Source organism: Thermobia domestica, chromosome 18 (genome assembly GCF_964235325.1).
Source record: "Thermobia domestica chromosome 18, izTheDome1.hap1.1, whole genome shotgun sequence".
NCBI classification, from domain to species: domain Eukaryota; kingdom Metazoa; phylum Arthropoda; class Insecta; order Zygentoma; family Lepismatidae; genus Thermobia; species Thermobia domestica.
The window spans coordinates 103,553,504-103,573,137 of record NC_137471.1 but is presented as its reverse complement, the minus strand read 5'-3'; the positions used below and the strand labels follow the sequence as shown (position 1 = coordinate 103,573,137).

At 38.4% G+C, this 19,634-nt stretch overlaps 1 protein-coding gene across 3 annotated transcripts in view; it reads right to left on the bottom strand.

Annotated features, from left to right (window-relative positions):
• LOC145676206 (uncharacterized) overlaps positions 1 to 19,634 on the bottom strand; it is a 631,920-nt gene that overhangs the window by 37,835 nt on the left and 574,451 nt on the right. For all 3 annotated transcript variants that reach the window (XM_081747127.1, XM_081747126.1, XM_081747125.1), the window contains one exon: positions 17,478 to 17,579. In XM_081747127.1, coding sequence (XP_081603253.1) covers positions 17,478 to 17,579 — 102 coding nt within the window. The remainder of the gene's footprint in view (positions 1 to 17,477; positions 17,580 to 19,634) is intronic.

Below are 19,634 nucleotides of genomic sequence, written 5' to 3'. Positions count from 1 at the left end.
TAGACGCGGTCATTAAATTGCTTTGATGTTCCTCTTCAGAAGTCCGATATGAATTAGTTAATCCTAAAATACATATAAAGTAAGAATTCCAAAATTCATTTATTCTTATTTCATACTTACTAAGTCAGCGAATCCCATATTTCCCACTCACGACGTTTTTTTTTTTTATTTCTCTTCATCAGCCAGGAGAATAAGGAAACTTACTTTTGAAAGCAAAAAGCATGCATATGGCATTAACATCCTTTGGGGCCCGATGTCTTGGACTTCGGGCATCGAACCAGTTTGCGACATCCCCGGCGTACTCAAGAAAAACCGACCCTTTCCAATGCAACCATCCATTTCCAAAAACTGCATGCTTCATTATTGAATAGAAGGAACCGACCCTATAATTTCGGGGCCCGATATCTGGGCATATCAGGCCTCGGGCTCGATTTGTGACATCACCGCTGACATCAAGGGACCATGACCTTTCCATTTCCACCTCCCACGTCCAAGAACTACATATTTCATTGGTGAATAGAAGAGACCCAAGCTCAAAACTAACTTCGGCGCCCGATTTCTAGGGCTTCGGGCCCGTTTTCTGACATCACCGCTATGCTCAGGGGACCATTATTTATCGCCAACACTCGCTTCGAACAACTCCATGTTTAACACGGTTTCCTAACCGTAGGAGAATTAGCTCTATGTTCTTTATATATCATCGATTGCACATCACATTATTGAATACATAAATTATGGACGAGATTACATTTTCGAGTTAATAACTTACATGTATTTTTGAGACTTTTTATTGTCTTAATGATTTTTCAACAAACAAGGCTACGGGTTGGGGAAGGGCCTGCTTTCTCTAGTGCCCGCTCTTGGCTAGCAATGCAGGCCTGTTAGTTACGCCACTGATTACCATATAGGAGAACGGAATTTTGAATTAGTTATAAATAATCGAGCAATACCTTAAGTGATTTTGCAGATGCCAAGACCCACCGGAAGATCATGTCTTTGGTGTTAAATTAACATACAAGTAACACGCTAAAATGGTAGTTATTTTTGGTTTTGTTTTAATCATGCATTGGTGTAGAACTTTCAGGCAATAAATACCAATGCAATACGTTGTTGGCAAAATTGAGAGTAGAGGAGAGAAAGAGAGAGAGAGAGAGAGAGAGAGAGAGAGAGAGAGAGAGAGAGGGTAGAGGGAAAGGTGGCAGTGAAGAGTCCATTTAGCGGGTTAATGGCGTGGTGGTTTCAAGCCGGCACAGACGCCACAGTGGTCCAAATCCCAAATCTAGATGGACAAAAATGTAAAAAACTTAGTTCCGAGAAACAGTGGGAATTCCTGGGGCAATTTACCAAGTGATGGGAAAAGACCAGCAAGGTGCCCAATTAGACATAGGGAGGTGTGTGGGGTCAGACGAACAAGATGCAATGTACGCAATACAGAATCAGCTGATCGACGGCTTTCGTGCTAGAGCCTACGTCTGCAGCATATGACACAGACAGCTGTCGGTCAATGCCATGTACGGTGTGACAACTACAGATGAAGGTATGACGTGTATGTGACATGAATGTGGAGTGCCACGAATATCTGGGTGGACTATCGCGTGATGGAAAACACTTGCGAATAAGAACGTACACTGTATTTAGGAATATGTATAATGTCTTGACGCGTAGAAACAATTCTCCACCAGTCTCCAGCTACTAATGACTATAGATGTGTAAAGTAATGATTGTAATGTATGCATAATAACTAGGGTGCGCATATGTCTGCATAATTGTTGCTTCTTGTACTTTCAAAAATGGAGTGTACCCTGACACAATGAGTCTTGTTCGACGCCTGGAGAGGTGAATCCACCATCTGCAAGAGGACCAATAGTGTCTACTCCTGTGTAATAGACAAATTCAGGTTAAAAGACTGCGATGGGGATGTAGCAGAGTGTGCCAGAAAGAATACGGACAGTTTTTGTGTACGTCAAAGACAAAAGGCAAAACTGTCATCGTGTAATGAATAAATTTGTCACCTAATATGTGTAAGTGGCTCGCCAGTGCAGTGCAGTTTCCTGCAAATGTATGGAATGTAGCGGCATTATGACAATCAGTATCATGCAGTATAGCTTAGACACCGAGAACACTTGTGGGGCGTCCAATAAAACTGTTTGACCCTGCGTGCAACAAAACTGTTTGAAGGAAGAGAGAAAACAAAGAAACGACCTCTGCAATCGTTAGTACAACAAGCGACGGCTGGAGAGTTTGTGTATGCAGCGCACATGGGTTTACGTGCAAAAGGAAAACGTTATGCTTCTTACATTGTGAAATAGATTGATGTGTCACCCAGGAGGGGGTCACGAATCAAAAAGGCGTACTAGAGTCCAGAGACAACGGTACCAATTAAGATGACGGATAAGGCATAAGTATTGACGCGAAATTTGCAAGGAAACAATACCAGTTAATTCGTAACCAGGCAAAAGTTCACAATGCAGATATCTATCCGTCATACCATAAACTGTTAGAGGCAAAGAAAGCGTGTTACCCAGACGACATTATTATCACACACGTATCTGCGAAAGTGTAGCTGCAAGCGTTACCTGATCATACTATCGAGCGGTTGATCACCAGCGATAGCACTATATTGCGAAAGATCAATCAGAGAGTAGACAATCAATTAAGACACAACAATATTTGAATTCGGATTGTCAAGTCTGTTTTCCTGGATCAGTTGCATATTGCATATTGACTGGACATCAAAACTGGGCGAGTGAGAAAGAGGGACCAACCAAATGTTGATCAACGAAATAAATTACTTCAGAAGAGATTTCGCGAGGAAATGGATCTCCTGGTGGATGTGCCGAAACCAGACTAAGGAACAAGCAATGAGGTAATACTGCCCGCAAGGTTTTCTAGAATCCATCATTATTAGCGTTCATTACTGGCATCAATGAAGAGTTGGTTAAACGACTTGCAGTTCTCTTACGTAACATTGCTAGTGGTTTCGCAATTAACTGTGAAGCATTTGGTATGCTTCATGGTATATTGGTATATTCTCTGCATACTGCATGATTATATGTGGATCTGTGTAACTGATATTATATGCCAGCATCTATTCGTAAATTATTGATACATGGTAAAGACATCGTCGAATGTCTGCCGTTTTTTATTGGACAGCTTTCTGAGGAGGCACAAGAAGCTCGGAATAAAGATCGTCGGAGGTTCCGCGAACATCATGCCAGGAAATGTTCTTTTCACAACACAGAAGATTTAATGCACATGTTGTTAATCACGTTGGAAAAATGAAATGAAATTTTTGAGTTTTACGTCCCACGCTTATGCAGGTTAGGCTAAAGGAGACGGTGATGATGAGAGATGAATGAAATGGTGGAATGAAGAAAGTGGGAGGAAACGGGAGAACCCCGAGAAAACCCACGTACACAGTGTTTGTCCACCACAAAGTTCACTTGGCGGGAGCAGGGTTTGAACCCCAAGCACCAGAGGTGAACGCTCTACCACTGAGCCACCGCGGCCTCTTAATCACGTTGGATCTCTGCATAACAAACTTACACCCGAACACAGTGAACATCTTCCCAAAGAAATACATGTATTGTTACAAGTTCCTCCCACATATCAAGCACATCGTCCCTCTCGAGACGGAAGGCCGTATCTCATTTTTTCAACTTTTCCAGGAGACGAGTTTAAAGATGTTATAATAAGTTTATTTTATCATGTTCTGTCAAAATTTAATTTGATCTCGTAAGTTACATACCTGACACAAAGGATATCAAACTAAATTTTAAACAAGACGATAGAATAAATAATGAGAAAAGGTTTAAACTTGTCTCCTGGAAAAGTTCAGAAAATGAGATACGCTCTTTTTGTCTCGAGAGGGACGATATGTTTCAGCTGATCATACTACCAAACACAATACTAGTTCTTCCGGTGAGGACATGTGACTGTTTATTGTTGCCTTGTCGCTCTGTGCATGGTTTTGTACGTGCTCTGCCGTGTTTTCATGGGTTATGAATTTTGTCCAGCTAGATGTAGCAATTGGACCACTCGGTTACATAGGCACCACATGCCTCTGAAAAGGCGGCACTAGCGGTTCCACTATAACCGCCATGGCGGTAAAATTGCGGCATTCCTGTAATTTCGTAACGGTAGCGCCGCCATCGGTGCTCCTAATTTTTGACTACGGGCCGCCGCGGTTTGCGGTCGATCCGACTATGTCTTGCACATGGAGTATACTTCTTATTCTGCAGTATTCGAAGAAAGAGACAATTAAAACAGCAGGCGCAACCACATACAGATACCCGGCTACCAACCATCAAAACTTTGCTATGGGGGTGCATTTCACTCTCAAGGTTCTATGGCTTCCAAGAATCCGGTGCTAACACTGCTGAAATTATATTTCTCACTGTAACTGGTGTGAATGCAATGTCAAATGGTACTATTTTCCCTGCATAACACGATAATGGGGAGCACAGTGATAGCCTTGCATCCTGCGCCACATATCTCATAAAGGGGTCACTTAGCGCAGCTCAAATATTATTAAATGTGTCACGGTGAGAACAGACACATTTCCTGCATAACGACCTCCTGCCGTTAGCTTCCTTTCCACAAATTTACGAATCCAAACCGGAAAGTCACGTTACCGGACTCCATAGGATTCAGGTAGTAACAACACTAAGCAGTCTCAATTCCTTGAAAAGTAGTGATGAGTAAATGCAAGACCAAGACCAGGACCCGGTGGTCTTGCTCTTGCACATTCGGTCTTGGTCTTGGTATTGCTTGAAAGAGTCTTGCAAGTCTTGCTTTTAAGAACTCATGCTTTTCACAGGTAAATTTTACTCTGGATATGGGGATAATAAATTCTACAATGCGCCAACAGTAACGGAAATACAATATATGTTTCTAAATGTAATATAGTTTGCCTTAGTGTAAATATGATGATAGTGTGCAACATAGGCGATGACCCTTTTTCTCAATAGGTGCCCACGCTTCACTACTTATAAGATAAATCATAACATTTCGTAAGCTTTTTATATTTTTAACAGATCGAGTACTCCACGGGTTCCCAAACTGGAGAGGCTACCCCTGAGATGCATGAAAGAAAGTCAAGACGGCACAAATTACTGAAATATCATGAGTTACAAAATTATTTTTACACTCTAAAGGCATCAGATTTTTTTCCTTTTCAACTACGATAAGCTAATCTTTCTATTGAACAAACTTCCAATTTAATACTGAAATTTTGTTTTACTGACTCCAATATGTATTCTATGGGGCAGAAACACGGACATTACGCAAAAGCAATGAAATAATAAATTGGAGGCTTTCGGAACATGGGCATGGGGAAAAAAGGAAAGAATTAGCTGGGTGGAACGGAAAGCGAATGAGAGAATGTTAAAAAATGTAGGAGTAGGGTAGAAAAGAGTTTCAGATGTAATTAAGAAGAGGAAGATGAACTGCTTGGGACATTGGCTGAGGAGGAACTGTATTATGAGGGACGTGCGAGAGGGTATGTTGGAAGAAAAGAATGGTAGGGTGCGAAGGAGACTAGGAAGGAAATATTAAAGCAGAAAATTGCTACGCCAAGACAAAGCAACTAGCTGAGGACCTCCGTACATCGAAGCTTCTCAATTGCAACAAGTGACCTGCCAACAATGGCAGAATAGCTATGATGATGATGATGATATGTTTTGCAATATCGAGAAAAAAGAGAGAGAAAAAATTGAATAATAATGATTATAATCAAACCTCTTAATATTGTAGAATAATTTGAGTGAAAACTAAAAACGACTTAACTGTCTATGTCTTTTGTGTAAACTCAATTTTATAAACACTTTTGACCTATATTAGAAATACAAAATAACGGCATTAAACTCCAAGTTATTTGAAATAACTGTACAAAATCACTTTCACTTGTAAATATGGATTATTTATTGCTGTATAATGTTATCTCGCTAAATCCTCGATGTGCCGTATACTTAAGGAGGCTAAAAGTTGCATCTGCAAACAATTATTCAACGTATAAGCATCCGCCCATCAGGCACGTAGGCAAGGGCGGATCCGGACCTCCCCCCTTTGAGACTAGAAATGAAAGAAAATTAAGGAAGGATCAAACAAAATGACATGAGGAAAAGAAGGATCAGCGTTAAAAATAAACTACAGGAAGCTTTTGGTTACTCTTTCTTATGAGGAGACATGGTGGCGAGGTGAGCGAGATATCCTGGAAGAGTCAGGGAATTTGAAATTTCTAGAAAAGTCACGGAATTCTCACAAGGGAACCTTCCGAAAATGATAGTTGCAGTGAAAGATGTGACCTATGCCAATTGAAAGAGCTGTAACAGAGATGAGCATTCCCAAAATATTAGCTGCCCATAGCAATAGGTTCAAGAAATATAAGGAGTGGAAGTTCGGGAAACAGCAAGGTTGGACAAGGGGAGGAAAGTGCAAATTCCGCAAAAAAAAAGGGGGGGGGAAGGAGCACAGCAAAATACAATGCTGACAAATGATGTATAGAAAGAGACTTGCCACAATAGGGAACAAATGAAGGCCACCAGTGGGGTTAACAGTGTTGCCAACTGCAATGAAAAGTACATGTTTTGCAAAGAGCACTATATGAAGTGAGTGCAATATTCAGTGTCAACCTGTCATGTAGAACATAAGATATGACGTGTATAATCAGTGGTACAATCTAACAAAAGAAAATAGAAAAAAACAGAAGTACGAAAAATACGGAAAAGACGGAGCTGGCCATAATGCGCAACATTTGATCACGAGCGGTACATATTAGAATGAACAACGTAAGAAAGCACCAACTATGCAGGAAACCGACGTACCTAGAATCGAAAAGAAAAAGAGTTCGAAAGTTGGCAACATTGGTCATGAAAATCCAGAGAATTCTAATATAGTTGGAGGGGCCGCGGTGGCTCAGTGGTAGAGCGTTCACCTCTGGTGCTTGGGGTCCCGGGTTCGATCCCAGCCCCCGCCAAGTGAACTTTGTGGTGGACAAACACCGTGTGCGTGGGTTTCCTCGGGGTTCTCCTGTTTCCTCCCACTTTCTTCATTCCACCATTTTATTCATCACTCATCATCGCCGTCTTCTTTAGCCTAACCGGCATAATCATGGGACGTAAAACTCAAAGATTTCATTTCATTTCATTTTCTAATATAGTTAGGCCACTCGCTTCACAAAAAGAAAATTGCGGCAACAGGCATCACTCGGAATGCATCAATGCTAGAGTGATTGAGGCAATGTCAAGTCGGGGAACATGAAATGGTTGGGTTGAGCCGACAACCGATAATAGAAGTAGTGAACATTATATCATGGGTGGGTCGTATGTGGGAATATACAGGGTGTCCCACCAAACTTTGTGACCTGAAAGATTTGCGAAAGAAACAAAAATTTGATGGATCCAGTTGTGCAGGAATGTACCAATGTCAGGGCTGATAAAAGTCTGTAAGAAGCAAGTGCCCACAGGATCCCCATCATAGCGCTCCAGGAGCCAACTTCAAACTTTCAAATGGCAACAGGGACCGAGTGGTACCTCTTTCGATAGATCATGGAATGTGCAACAATACCTGTAGGAAACATTTGCTATATGAAGCATGGTTTTCAAAATGGCCGCCACAAATATATGTTGTGTCTTAACATGGCATCGAACATTGTGATCTCAAATTGCTGCGAAGCGAAAAGAGATGTTGCAAATCGAATTGGACAGGAATGTACTCATGTCGAGGGCCAAGAAAAGTTTGTAAGAAGTAAGTCTCCCAGGGCCACCATCATAAAGCTCGAGGGGTCAAACACAACATTTCAAATGGTAACAGGGGGCGGATGATACCGGTATATCTTTGGATAGATGCAACACCTCCTATAAGAAACATTTCCTATATGAATCTAACTAACTAACTAACTAACTCTATGGCCTATGGAACCCAGAGGTTCAGTGCCGCGTTCACAAAAGCTCTCCACTGACTTCTATCCTTAGCTAATTGCATCCAGTTTCTACTTTGTATTCCTATCTCTGCGAGATCCATCTTAATATTATCCTCCCATCTGCGCCTAGGTCTTCCTAATGGTCGTTTTCCTATGGGTCTACCAGTCAAGACTTTGAAAGCGTTTCTACTTTCTTCCATTCTAGCTACATGACCCGCCCACCTAAGCCTCCTAGACTTGACGATCCTAACAATGTTGGGTAAACCGTATAAACTATGTAGTTCCTCGTTATGAAGCTTCCGCCATTCCCCATTCTCGTTCCTCTTGGGTCCGAATATTCTTCTCAGGATCCTGTTCTCAAATACTTTCGGTCTATGTTCTTCCCTCAGAGTAAGCGACCATGTTTCGCAACCATACAGAACAACAGGCATGATTATCGTTTTATATATTTTAAGCTTCAAATTCCTCGACAGAATTCGCGACAACAAGAGATTTTGAACCGAATAGTAACACGAATTCCCTGCTTTTAGTCGACATTTAATTTCTTCGTGAATATGATTTTCGTCTGTTAATATTGATCCTAAATATTTGAAAGTATTCACTTTATCAAAAGTATTATTTAATATTTTAACGCCTCCACAATTTGCCGTATTACGGTCCCGACGCACTTCCATGTATTTAGTTTTCTCTGCATTTACTTCTAAACCCATGTCCCTACAAGCGTTTAATAATATCTCTGCATTTATTTCTACTGTTCTCCTATCATCCCCTATTAAATTTACATCATCAGCATATGCCATAACCTGGTGAATGCCGTTCAACTCTAGGCCCTGGTTGCTATCTTTGATTTTCCTTATGGCGTATTCCAGCACAAAGTTAAATAATAATGGCGACAACGCATCTCCTTGTTTCAGGCCATTTTCGACGTGGAAGCTCGTGGACAAAAATTTTCCTACCCGGACTTTACTTTGGGATTCACTTAAATATATCTTAATTAATCTAATTAGCTTTCTCGGTATTCCAAGCTCTGTAAGAACGTTGTATAATGTTTCTCTCCTAACCGAGTCGTAAGCCTTTCTAAAATCAATAAATAGTTGATGTACCGGGGTATTGTATTCCCACTTCTTTTCGAGTATTTGGCGAATGGTAAATATTTGGTCGATAGTTGATCGATTTCGTCTAAATCCGCACTGATAATCTCCGGTTTATGAATCACGGGTTTAAAATGACCGCCAAAAATGCACGTTGTTCTTGTCACCGAGCAAATAATTTTTGGCGGCCATTTTGACTTTTTGTCAACTCTTCCGAATATTAAGGCCTTCCCAAATACAACCGCAAATATGCGGAAGAGTGATTTAAGCGTGTTTTATGCCAACGTGTTTTGGCCAAATTTGGCAGAAAGAAACCTAACTGATGTTGTGCTACTTGTTGACTCTTGGACAGCGAACAAAGACACCAACTTGTTCTACGAGCATGTACCATCCGGAGTGAATTTCAAAGTTGAGCTGATCCCTGCTGGTTATACGGGTCTGATACGACCACTTGATGTTTATTATTTTAGACCATACAAGAACTTTGTGCGCTACGTTACAGAACTTGTGTTATCAGATACTCACTTTAACATTTGGTCCCGCAAGAATTTTCTGAAAATTCAAGCCTTAACCCATTACCAATTTACGGCATGTTTACTCAAGCCTTTGATTATGTATGCTTTCTACAGGTGTGGATATGTGATAGAAAGACCATTAAAGGTTTCGACACCTCTAGAGTACTGTTTCGAGACATTCACAGACGATCATTTTACCATGTGTGACGGATTGGCAGTATTCCGCTGTGCTCACTGCAAATGTATCTTCTGTTTGGACCATTGTCTCATCGAACAATTGCACGTACAATGTTGACGAGCATGCACAAATGATGCGAAGGCTAATGCCTGTTGCCAGAATTTTCTTTTGTGAAGCAAGTGGCCTAACTATATTAGAATTGCCTGGATTTTCATGACCAGTGTTGCCAACTTTCGAACTCGTTTTCCTTTTCGATTCTAGGTGCATCAGTTTCCTGCATAGTTGGTGCTTTCTTGTTTTGTTCATTCTAATATGTACAGCTCGTGATCAAATGTGCGCATTATGGCCAGCTCCGTCTTTTCCGTATTTTTCGTACTTCTGTTTTTTCTATTTCTTTTGTTAGATTGTACCACTGATTATACACGTCATATCTTATGTTCTACATGACAGGTTGACACTGAATATTGCACTCACTTCACTGAATATTGCATTGTGCTCTTTGCAAAACATATACTTTTCATTGCAGTTGGCAACACTGTAAACCCCACTGATGGCATTCATTTGTTCTCTATTGTGGCAAGTCTCTTTCTATACATCACTTGTCAGCATTGTATTTTGCTGTGCCCCCCTTTTTTGCGGAATTTGCACTTTCCTCCCCTTGTCCAACCTTGCTGTTTCCCGAACTTCCACTCCTTAAATTTCTTGAACCTATTGCTATGGGCAGCTAATATTTTGGGAATGCTCATCTCTGTTACAGATCTTTCAATTGGCATAGGTCACATCTTTCACTGCAACTATCATTTTCGGAAGGTTCCCTTGTCAGAATTTCAGCTATTAGTCAGGGAGATTTCAAGCTGCCGAAAGCATAGTGCCGTTGCAAGCAAAGCGTTGACATTTTTTTAAAATCAATTTTTCGTCATCTCATCCTTGCAGTTTCAAACATGTTATTTCAAAAACAATTTTCTACTGCTCCCTTAACCTGTCATTTCGAAGAGACAGTAGTTGACGGAATAATAAAAACAAACCTTTATGTCGAAAGAAAGTTCTGTTAACATTTGATTCAACAGAGAGAAGAACGCAGATATTGTAAAATATTTTACAAGACATTATTGAGTATGTACTTTTTATAATAGTTGAGGTTATAATGAAAGGAAAATTGTTATATTTGAATAAACAGAGAAAGGACGTAAATATTGTATAATCTTTTTCAATACGTTTTTTTCTATTATTTTACTCGAGATTTTATCATAGTTTGTTATTAAAATACTTACGAAAATATCCTAATTTTATTGTCCTAACAAACTAATATATGTTGATAGTAAAGTAGTTTAGAGTGATCGAGCCCCTGGTGTGAGTGATCGGGCCTTCAGAATTTTATGTCATCCCCCCGGTACGAAATCCTGGCTAAACGAACCAATATATGTTCCAGTAAAATAGTTTAGAATGATCGAGCCCCTGGTGTGATGACCACAGTATTTCATATCACGAAATCGTGCCTGCGCCCATGAAATCAAACTTGCGGTCATATGCACTAAGTTTTTGTCAATGCCATGAAAATGTTATTTCGATATTAATTTTATGAACACACATTAAATATTCCCAACGGATTCATAAGCCTCAGAGCCAAGGCAATACTCCATCCAGTCGGCACCTATGGTGTACGGAATTACCATTGTTCAATACTACATTTCCCTTTAGTGTTATGGGATCTGAAGTAAGAACAAGCTAAGACATCTTTATTCATGTTGGAATATCAATGAATCATCAATGGAAGCGAAGCAGCCTTCAAGAGTTCACTTCCTGATGTTATTAACACCAATGTTCTGTTGTACGTCGCTAGCTGACTTTACATCGAAAGATAATTAACTATTGCTTTGCTGTTATTGAGGAAGTCTTTGTACTTGTAATTTGTAATAAACAGTGGTAGCGACCTTTAGAACCTTCACCCTTTAACAGTTTCATACGCGTCGCTTTTAACTTGATTTATTAGATCAAATGCTTCTCTCAATTTCTTCGACCTCTTGGCCCCTCATAGTCAGGCTAGTACAAGGCATTGTCCGTTTTGTTCGTTTACCCACGACACTATGTTACAACAAGGAAGTAATGATTATAGAAGTAAGTACTTTGACTCAGGTGAGTCTCCTTTTTGTTCGGTTACCTGACAACGTTAGCAAGCTCAGGAGGAAGTTTGAGAGTTTTGCGTTGAGTCGATGACATGTAGAAACATGGACTTGGTCAATGTCAGTTTTAAGTAATCGACCACGCTCAGGAAATCTTGTGGTGTAACCACCATCTCATTCTGACGTAAGAGAGACAGTCAGGTCAAAAGCAATTCAGAGAGCACGATATTGGTCTTTGGATTTCAACTACGACGCGAGACTCATCGGAGTCTTCCTGTCTTTAGGTCCGGCATTCAATGCCATGGTTGTTTGTCGGACAAGTTTTCACCATAGAGATCATCAAGACATCCCGACCTGCAGGTCACTGAAACTTCGAGGACAGCGCCTAAAGATCACCTACGAGTAAAATGGACGAGATTGAAACTACTTCGAATTAGGATGAGACTGTTCTAAATTAGTTCCTATTCCTTTGCTCTACCATCTATTCCTTAACGCCCTTATTGTTATCAATTCTCAATGAAAATGCATTGGTTATTTTCAAATTATTTTAACACTAAATTCATATTCATTACCCTGTCTAATTTTGCTCATGGTTCTAGTCGCCTAAGACTAGTGGTGGAGACGCCCCCATTTAGCATGTGCTTTATTGCAATAAATTTGGTATTGTTATCGCGCACCTCTTAGGTGCCTCTCATTTATATCCCGACAGCCAAGTTGTATCGAAACATGGTGGATTGCGCCTTGAATTTTTGTATCTCTGTGGTATCTCGCTGCATCGAAAATTTTTTCCTCCCCCTTTATAAATAATGGAAATTTTCTATCGGAACATCAGTCAAGTTGTATCGGAACATTAGTTTTGGAAAAACGTACTTGTGCAAGGCTCTTGAGCAGGAGTCTTAGTCTTAATCTTGGTCTCGCATACAAGATTTGCACAAAGTGCAAGACCAAGACTCTTGCGCTCATCACTATCGAGAAGTGGTAGAGCGCAAAGGTTACTTTTTTGTTCCGAGTAAAAGTACCAGTACGGATCGAAACACTGACATCTGCCAGCCACACCGTAGCGCAGCATGTAATTTCGAAGACCTAGAAGAAATCTTTCCGCACTATTATTCAGGAGCTATTCAACAACCAAAATTCACTTTTTTTAATTTAATAAGTTTATTGGACAATAATATTTGGTATTATAATGGTATAGTAGTGTTTGGCTGATGCCAACTATCTAATTTAAACCTCTCGTTTAATTTAAACCTCTTAACAAGAATAATTTCTCATAGAATTACCTATACATCAAGTTATACTGTTTATGCAGCTTATATGAAATTGAATGGTTTGTTTAGTTCCAACACCCGCACTGACTGAGAGTTCTAAGGAAAATTAAGGAAAACTAAAATTGACTAATTTTAACATCAACAATGTAACGGTGTTTTGAAATTCACCAAAGGTTTTCAAATGGGTCGACAAGACAAATTGTTTTAGGATCACATACAGAATTTCCTAAACAGGGATTATATGCGAAAAATAATCAAATTCGGACTAAGTTCCTTAAAAGTGAAAGAAAACTAGTTTACATCTAGCTCCAAAGCTCAATTAAGTTAAGATAAAACGAAAACGATCAAAGTTGTGGTTCATTTCCATGGAAAAATGAGAAAATTTGCAAATATCTCTAAGCCTGAATAAGCTTGTATTAAAGGTATCCAGTTACCAGTGCATAATGAAGGGATTACCGGCGGAGTGTCAAGCTCCCATGGTTGTAGATACGTCGCAAGAATGACTAAGTCCCAATTTAGCTTAAATAAGAAAAATACTGAAACTGACGAAGTCCTTGTCTGTGTTCTCCGAGAAATATGTAATCAACGCCTAACAATCGGGGATTTGCCAAACTTTAGGCTTCATGCTGTGATAACTAGCCAAAATAATTCTAAATTCCCAAGTCCGGGAAACGACACAAGCACTTAGCCATATTTACTGCTCTTTCTTGTCAACCACTGAACTTACGTTACGGTTCTTACCTCCACAGGAGGGGTTCCTTTGAAGGTGTCTAAATTCCATGTCAAAGTGATCATGTCCTGAACTGAGTGATCTTGTCCTTGATGATTCAGTTCTGATGCTCCACTTCCTTCAGACAAAAGGAAGGGAGAGAAGAAAAATATTTCCAGAATCGAGGAAAACGGAAATATATATATCAGTTGAAGATTGCAGGATTCTCTTAACATATTTGGCTATATGAGAATTACAATTTTTTCGCTTAAAACGAGAGTAAATTTAATTTTTGTAAATTTTGTTATAATAGGGTGGATTTTAGCACTGTTCTTCCTTCATTCCTACACAGATTGAAGAATAACGGTCATTGAATTCGCTGAACCGTCTGTCATTCTTTATTCACTCCATTTCCTCTCATTTCACTTTCTATCTTGAGTGCAGGTTAAAGGTTACTTTGTTAAACCTCTCCCAGCTCTAAGTGGTCACTAATAAAATTTCAGCGATTCCTCACGTGCCAGTGATTCACTACATGAGTATGAGGTGTTAGTGACATGAGCTTCTAGCTGTTCACCAGCATTCGAAACCACCTCAATAACGCATTATTACCATTTAAGCCATTCATACACTTGGCGAGGAAGATTCTTCTCAACCATCGATTTGTACGTAACCCTCACAGTATATTAACCAGTCTTTTAACAGTTTTCTATTCTTTGTCTATCCTTTTTGTGTACTAAGTCGAACAAGAGTTGAACCCTGACACCTCTCTCACTGGATCCCAGCGAATGAAGAAGAATGTTGTTTTCCAATCACAATGCTTGTTAAGCATTGCCATTGTTGTCTTTCATTGTGGTATTTGTTCGTATTTGTTGTTTCATTTCTGTTCTCATTATTGTAAAGTTACCCTGCAAACCAGAAAGAAGCAGACCTGTTATCTCCATTTATTACCTGAGTCTTTCCACGGCTTCCGGCAACATAAACTCTGGAGCCCATTGCTATATATTATTCCAATTTTACTTATCTCTAAGTATTGGTTCCTTTCTCGGTTAACACATAGGACTAGGGCATAATAACTTGTCCTGTAACATTATATATGCATGAAATGTAACCATGATGTATAGTAAGTTCAAATACGTTTATAGGCTCTATAATTCCGCAGTATCAAGATTGAATTCTCCTAACAGCAAACAGCAAGTTGGTGAATTTTTAAGTTCATCATAAACGATTACAGAAGTGTTTTTTCATCACCATTTGGAGAGCGGTAGATAGGTAGGATAGTATATTGCAATCTTCTACATTGTTAAAGTAGAAGCGCACTCTAGTGGCGTTAAGATGTCTGTTATTTGTCAATGCAAGATGACATTCTTACTTGCTAATGTCATCTTTTCCATGTCCCTCTTTTATTTCTGAGTAATCATTAAAAGAATCTATTACAATTATAATAATTTATTACAATTGTTAGTATTTATATTTTGGTATAGAAAAATGTCATTACTTACCTATCTCATCTTGAGTCAAGTTTTGAAACCAAGACTGCAACATACTTAACTTTGCATGTTTTGCAGGTCTTCTAATTTTTGTAACATGCTTCACTCGTAATATCTCGTCTTACTTTAGAAGCACTTTTCAATCATCCAGCCATATTGTTTAGTCTAATTCAAAACTGTTTTTTTTATTGCGTTCATTGACAGAAACTCGATTGTTAGGAAGTTTTGGTTTGACCTTTGATGCTAGTAAATAATTTTTCTTCGGAACTTCTGTATCCAATTGTCCCTAATTGACTTGGAAGGAATTTTGCTACTATGATTCTGTGTTTGTTTCTTCCTTGGTATGGGTATTCTGTAAGATTTCCGTAAATCTTGTGTTATTATTCTAGATACTTTGGCCCTTAATTACCACATCACTGGTTTTCTCTTCTTTTGCTTCGGAGATTTCAACTATTTCAATAGTTTCTTCTAACTACTTTTGTTCTAATTCACTTACTTTGTCCTCTAGAGTTCCAAATATTTGCTTTAGTTTTCGATTTTCTGTTTCCAAATCTTCTGATTTCTATATGTGACATCACATTTTTTTAAATACTCAAATCCTCATAGTAGTCATCGACTTTGTCTGGTAAAGAGTTTGTGCTGTTTTCTATGTCTTCCATTTGCACAATATGAGGTGTTCTTTTGGGTTTATTTCATTCACTTGTTGCACTAATTTCTTTAGGTCAGTATCTTGGTTTTGTATAATTTCTTCAGTATTTCTAGATCTGGATGTATTGCACCTCCGCAGTTCTTATCTCACTCATAATTTTAAAATTGTATTAACCTTTTTTTACATGCACGTTCAGAATGAACATTTTTTGCTACAAACGGCACATGCAACCAGCTTCTTTCAGATTATGAGCTGGAATTCCTTTATTCCAACCGCCACATAAATCAGACATATTTGATAACGTAGGTAACAAGGCAGGAGAGATAGCACTACACTGCTTACTCACACGAACGCTGACGCGAGAATTCATACCTATTTTGGCCAGATATTAAGATAATATCCTATCCTTTCGGTTTATCAAGCTAACACCCTTTTCCTAAGGGTTGGAGAATATCGCAGACGTTTTCAACAAGACTTAGTAGTACCTGTACTTTTGTTGGATTAATGTCTTATAAATAGCACCAAAGGTTGTTGAGAGCATGGAGAGCGATTAAGATCTGTAGTCTCATATAAGATAATAACTCATGGAATTCAGTTAACGTCCTTTCCTTTTTGCCTGTGTAGCCAGGTATGAAAATATCATCTTTACCTGCCTGCTCTGATTGGCTCCTTCCAAGTTGCCTGCTTGTACAGTTATACCAAGAAGTTCTTTTATCTACAGATACAGATGTCTTTTTTTATGATGTAGATGCCATACTCTTTCAGACATTTTATTCACCCTGATCGTGGAATTTGTATTTGTTCCTGAGACTAATAAACGCAGTCATCTTGCAAGGAACCATTTAATTTGCTCCTAAACTATCCACCTGGGGTCAATGACTATCAAGTATACATCGGACTAATGTTTCCCAGCTGTCTGTTGTTTAGTCTTGACTGAAATCAACACTACCCAGTAAAGCTAAGATCTTCCAGATTAGGTAATAATTGAGTTGCCGTTCTTGATTTTGATTTTGCTGCTGGGATTACAATTTATAGTTTGCTGGAACATCTTCGTAATTACTTATAAGAACCTTGGGTCGTTACATTACATGTGCGTCCATAGTGCCTTAAGTGGAAACATACACCATCCCGCCACAATACATTTTTAACAATTAGGCCGAAAGTAATATAAGTTGCGTTCCATTCTATGTCAAGTTGAATATTTACTACTACGTAGGAGATATCAAAGTTCTTTACGTATACAAGGCACAATTATTATACCTTCGATATAATCACGTATGTAGTTGAAACTTTTCGAAGTAGTCTGGGATGATGAAATTACGTTTCAGCTGAACACAATTTCAATCAATCTATCTATATCTATATCTATATCTATATCTATATCTATATCTATATCTATATCTATATCTATATCTATATCTATATCTATATCTATATCTATATTTATCTATCTATATACTGTATACTGTGTATATTTATAATACCTTATACTGTATACTTTTTAAATTATTCATTTAGAACAAACGATTCTCTACTTACCATTTGTTAGATATAAACTTGTGTTTCGTTGGTGCTCATTGTATAGTACACTCCTAATACTGGTTTGCTCAGAAGTATACTGATATGTAGCTTGAATCACACCTGAAACATAAAATCTATTGAATTGTTGTTCATAAAGTATAACTTAAAGTTATAAAAGGTACACATTATCAAATCATTTATGATTTGTCACATTTGTGATGACATCGAAATGTTGTGACCAGGCCCGTGCTGGGATACTAAGGAGGGCGGTGGACAAGTTTACCAAAAGGACGCCCATACAAACGTGAATACGTGCATATATATATATATATATATATATATATATATATATATATATATATATATATATATATATATTAGGGTGGTCCTTAATTTTTGATTTCTGAATTTCTTTAAACGAAACCCCTAAAAAAGTTCCATACGGAACCAAATTACGCCAGGAGAAAATTAGCTCCATCGAATAATATTGAATGGTGGTGCCTCAAGCGACCTGAAGTTTTGAATCTGATTACAATAAATAGTATATGGGAAAAATCTGCAAGATACTCATGTAATTGAGAAACGGCTTAAGGAAATGCGAAGATATTTTGGATAATGGAACTAAAGGGAAAATATAACTAATTTTGTATAGTATTTTCATAGCGGCCATCTTAAAGTCCTCTATCTTGGATTCAGGTCAAAAAGTTCAAATAGGAAGAGGGTCAAGTGACATATCATTTTGAGGTAGGGTTTCTCCGGATGCAGAAATCTGGCACTACTTTAAAAATCTGGCAAAGCTTTAGTCGCGTAAGAATTTTTACCTGTGAAAATATTTCTCCTTGGCATAAAAAGAACAAAAGAGATATGCACGGCTTCGAAAGAAATAGGAACGCAAAAGAAAATGCGCTTCTGAAAATGATTTCTTTCAACTTTATACCCCAAAAGACATGGAGGTATGCAAATCAAGTAATGAAGAGGAAAACCAAATTGAGAATGTTAGAGAAGATGGATCTCTGTGTGAATATGGATCCCTGTCTGCCCGGACTCTCCAAGAGATGTAAAAGAGGAAAAGACAATTTTATTACTTCAAAATAGTTGCTGCTGTTGATCGATACAAGGTCACTGGTAAAGCAGCGATACAATTCTGACAGCGACGGCAGAAGCATTAGCCAATAATGTAGATGAACTAGTAATAAATAAGACTTTCATTCACCGATTCTGAGAGAAAATCCGTAGCGAAGTTGCACAGGACTACAAAAAGCAATTTCAGAGTGCATCAAGTGCGTTAGTTGTGCACTGGGACAGAAAACTACTGCCGAATATGACTGGCACAAAGACGTCGACGGGTTATCAATAATTACTGTATTGCAGGAGATGGTCATGAAAGGCTAATTGGTGTTCCCATTTTGTCGTCAAGAGGAGAACATATTGCTTCTACTATAGTTCGTTCGCTTGAAGACTGGAACTTGGTAAAGTTCGTGCAGGCAGTTTGTTGTGAAACAACTGCCTACAATATGGGTCATGTCAACGGTGCTTTCATTCTGCTAGAGCAGAAGCTCCTGAATAATCTTCTGTACTTTCCTTGTAGACACCACATTTATGAATCGATTTTAAAAGGTGTATTAGATAAGTGTTGTGTTAGGTTTGCACCTGGAACGGACGTTCTCGTATTTAAGCGTTTTCAGAACGAGTGGTCTAAGTAGATTGCAGTAACTTCATTCCAGGAATTGACGATGATGATTATGTAAAGAACAATATTTCCGATGTAAGAAATGAAGTGTTTAATTTTGCTATCAAACTTCTAGAAGCCTTACACCACAAAGAAGATTACAGGAAATTTTCATCATCAGAATATGATGGAACATGATCTTACACGATTCTTTATTCGAAATCTTAAAAGATTATAATTAAATTAAAATTAAAATATGACTCAGATCATTTGAATCAGTATATGACTTAAAACGTGATCCTTAGCTCCTACAAGTTATTTCTCCTTAATTTAATTATGATCTTACTGAAATATTTAATTTGATCCATCAAAATGATGTCATTCATTTTAATTTGACTCGTTTCCATTAAAATTATTACCCTCCTTTTTACGGATCGCTTGTATAAGCTCTGAAAAAAATTATTTGTTATGCTATGAAGAATGTTTCGAAATTACTAATATGTATG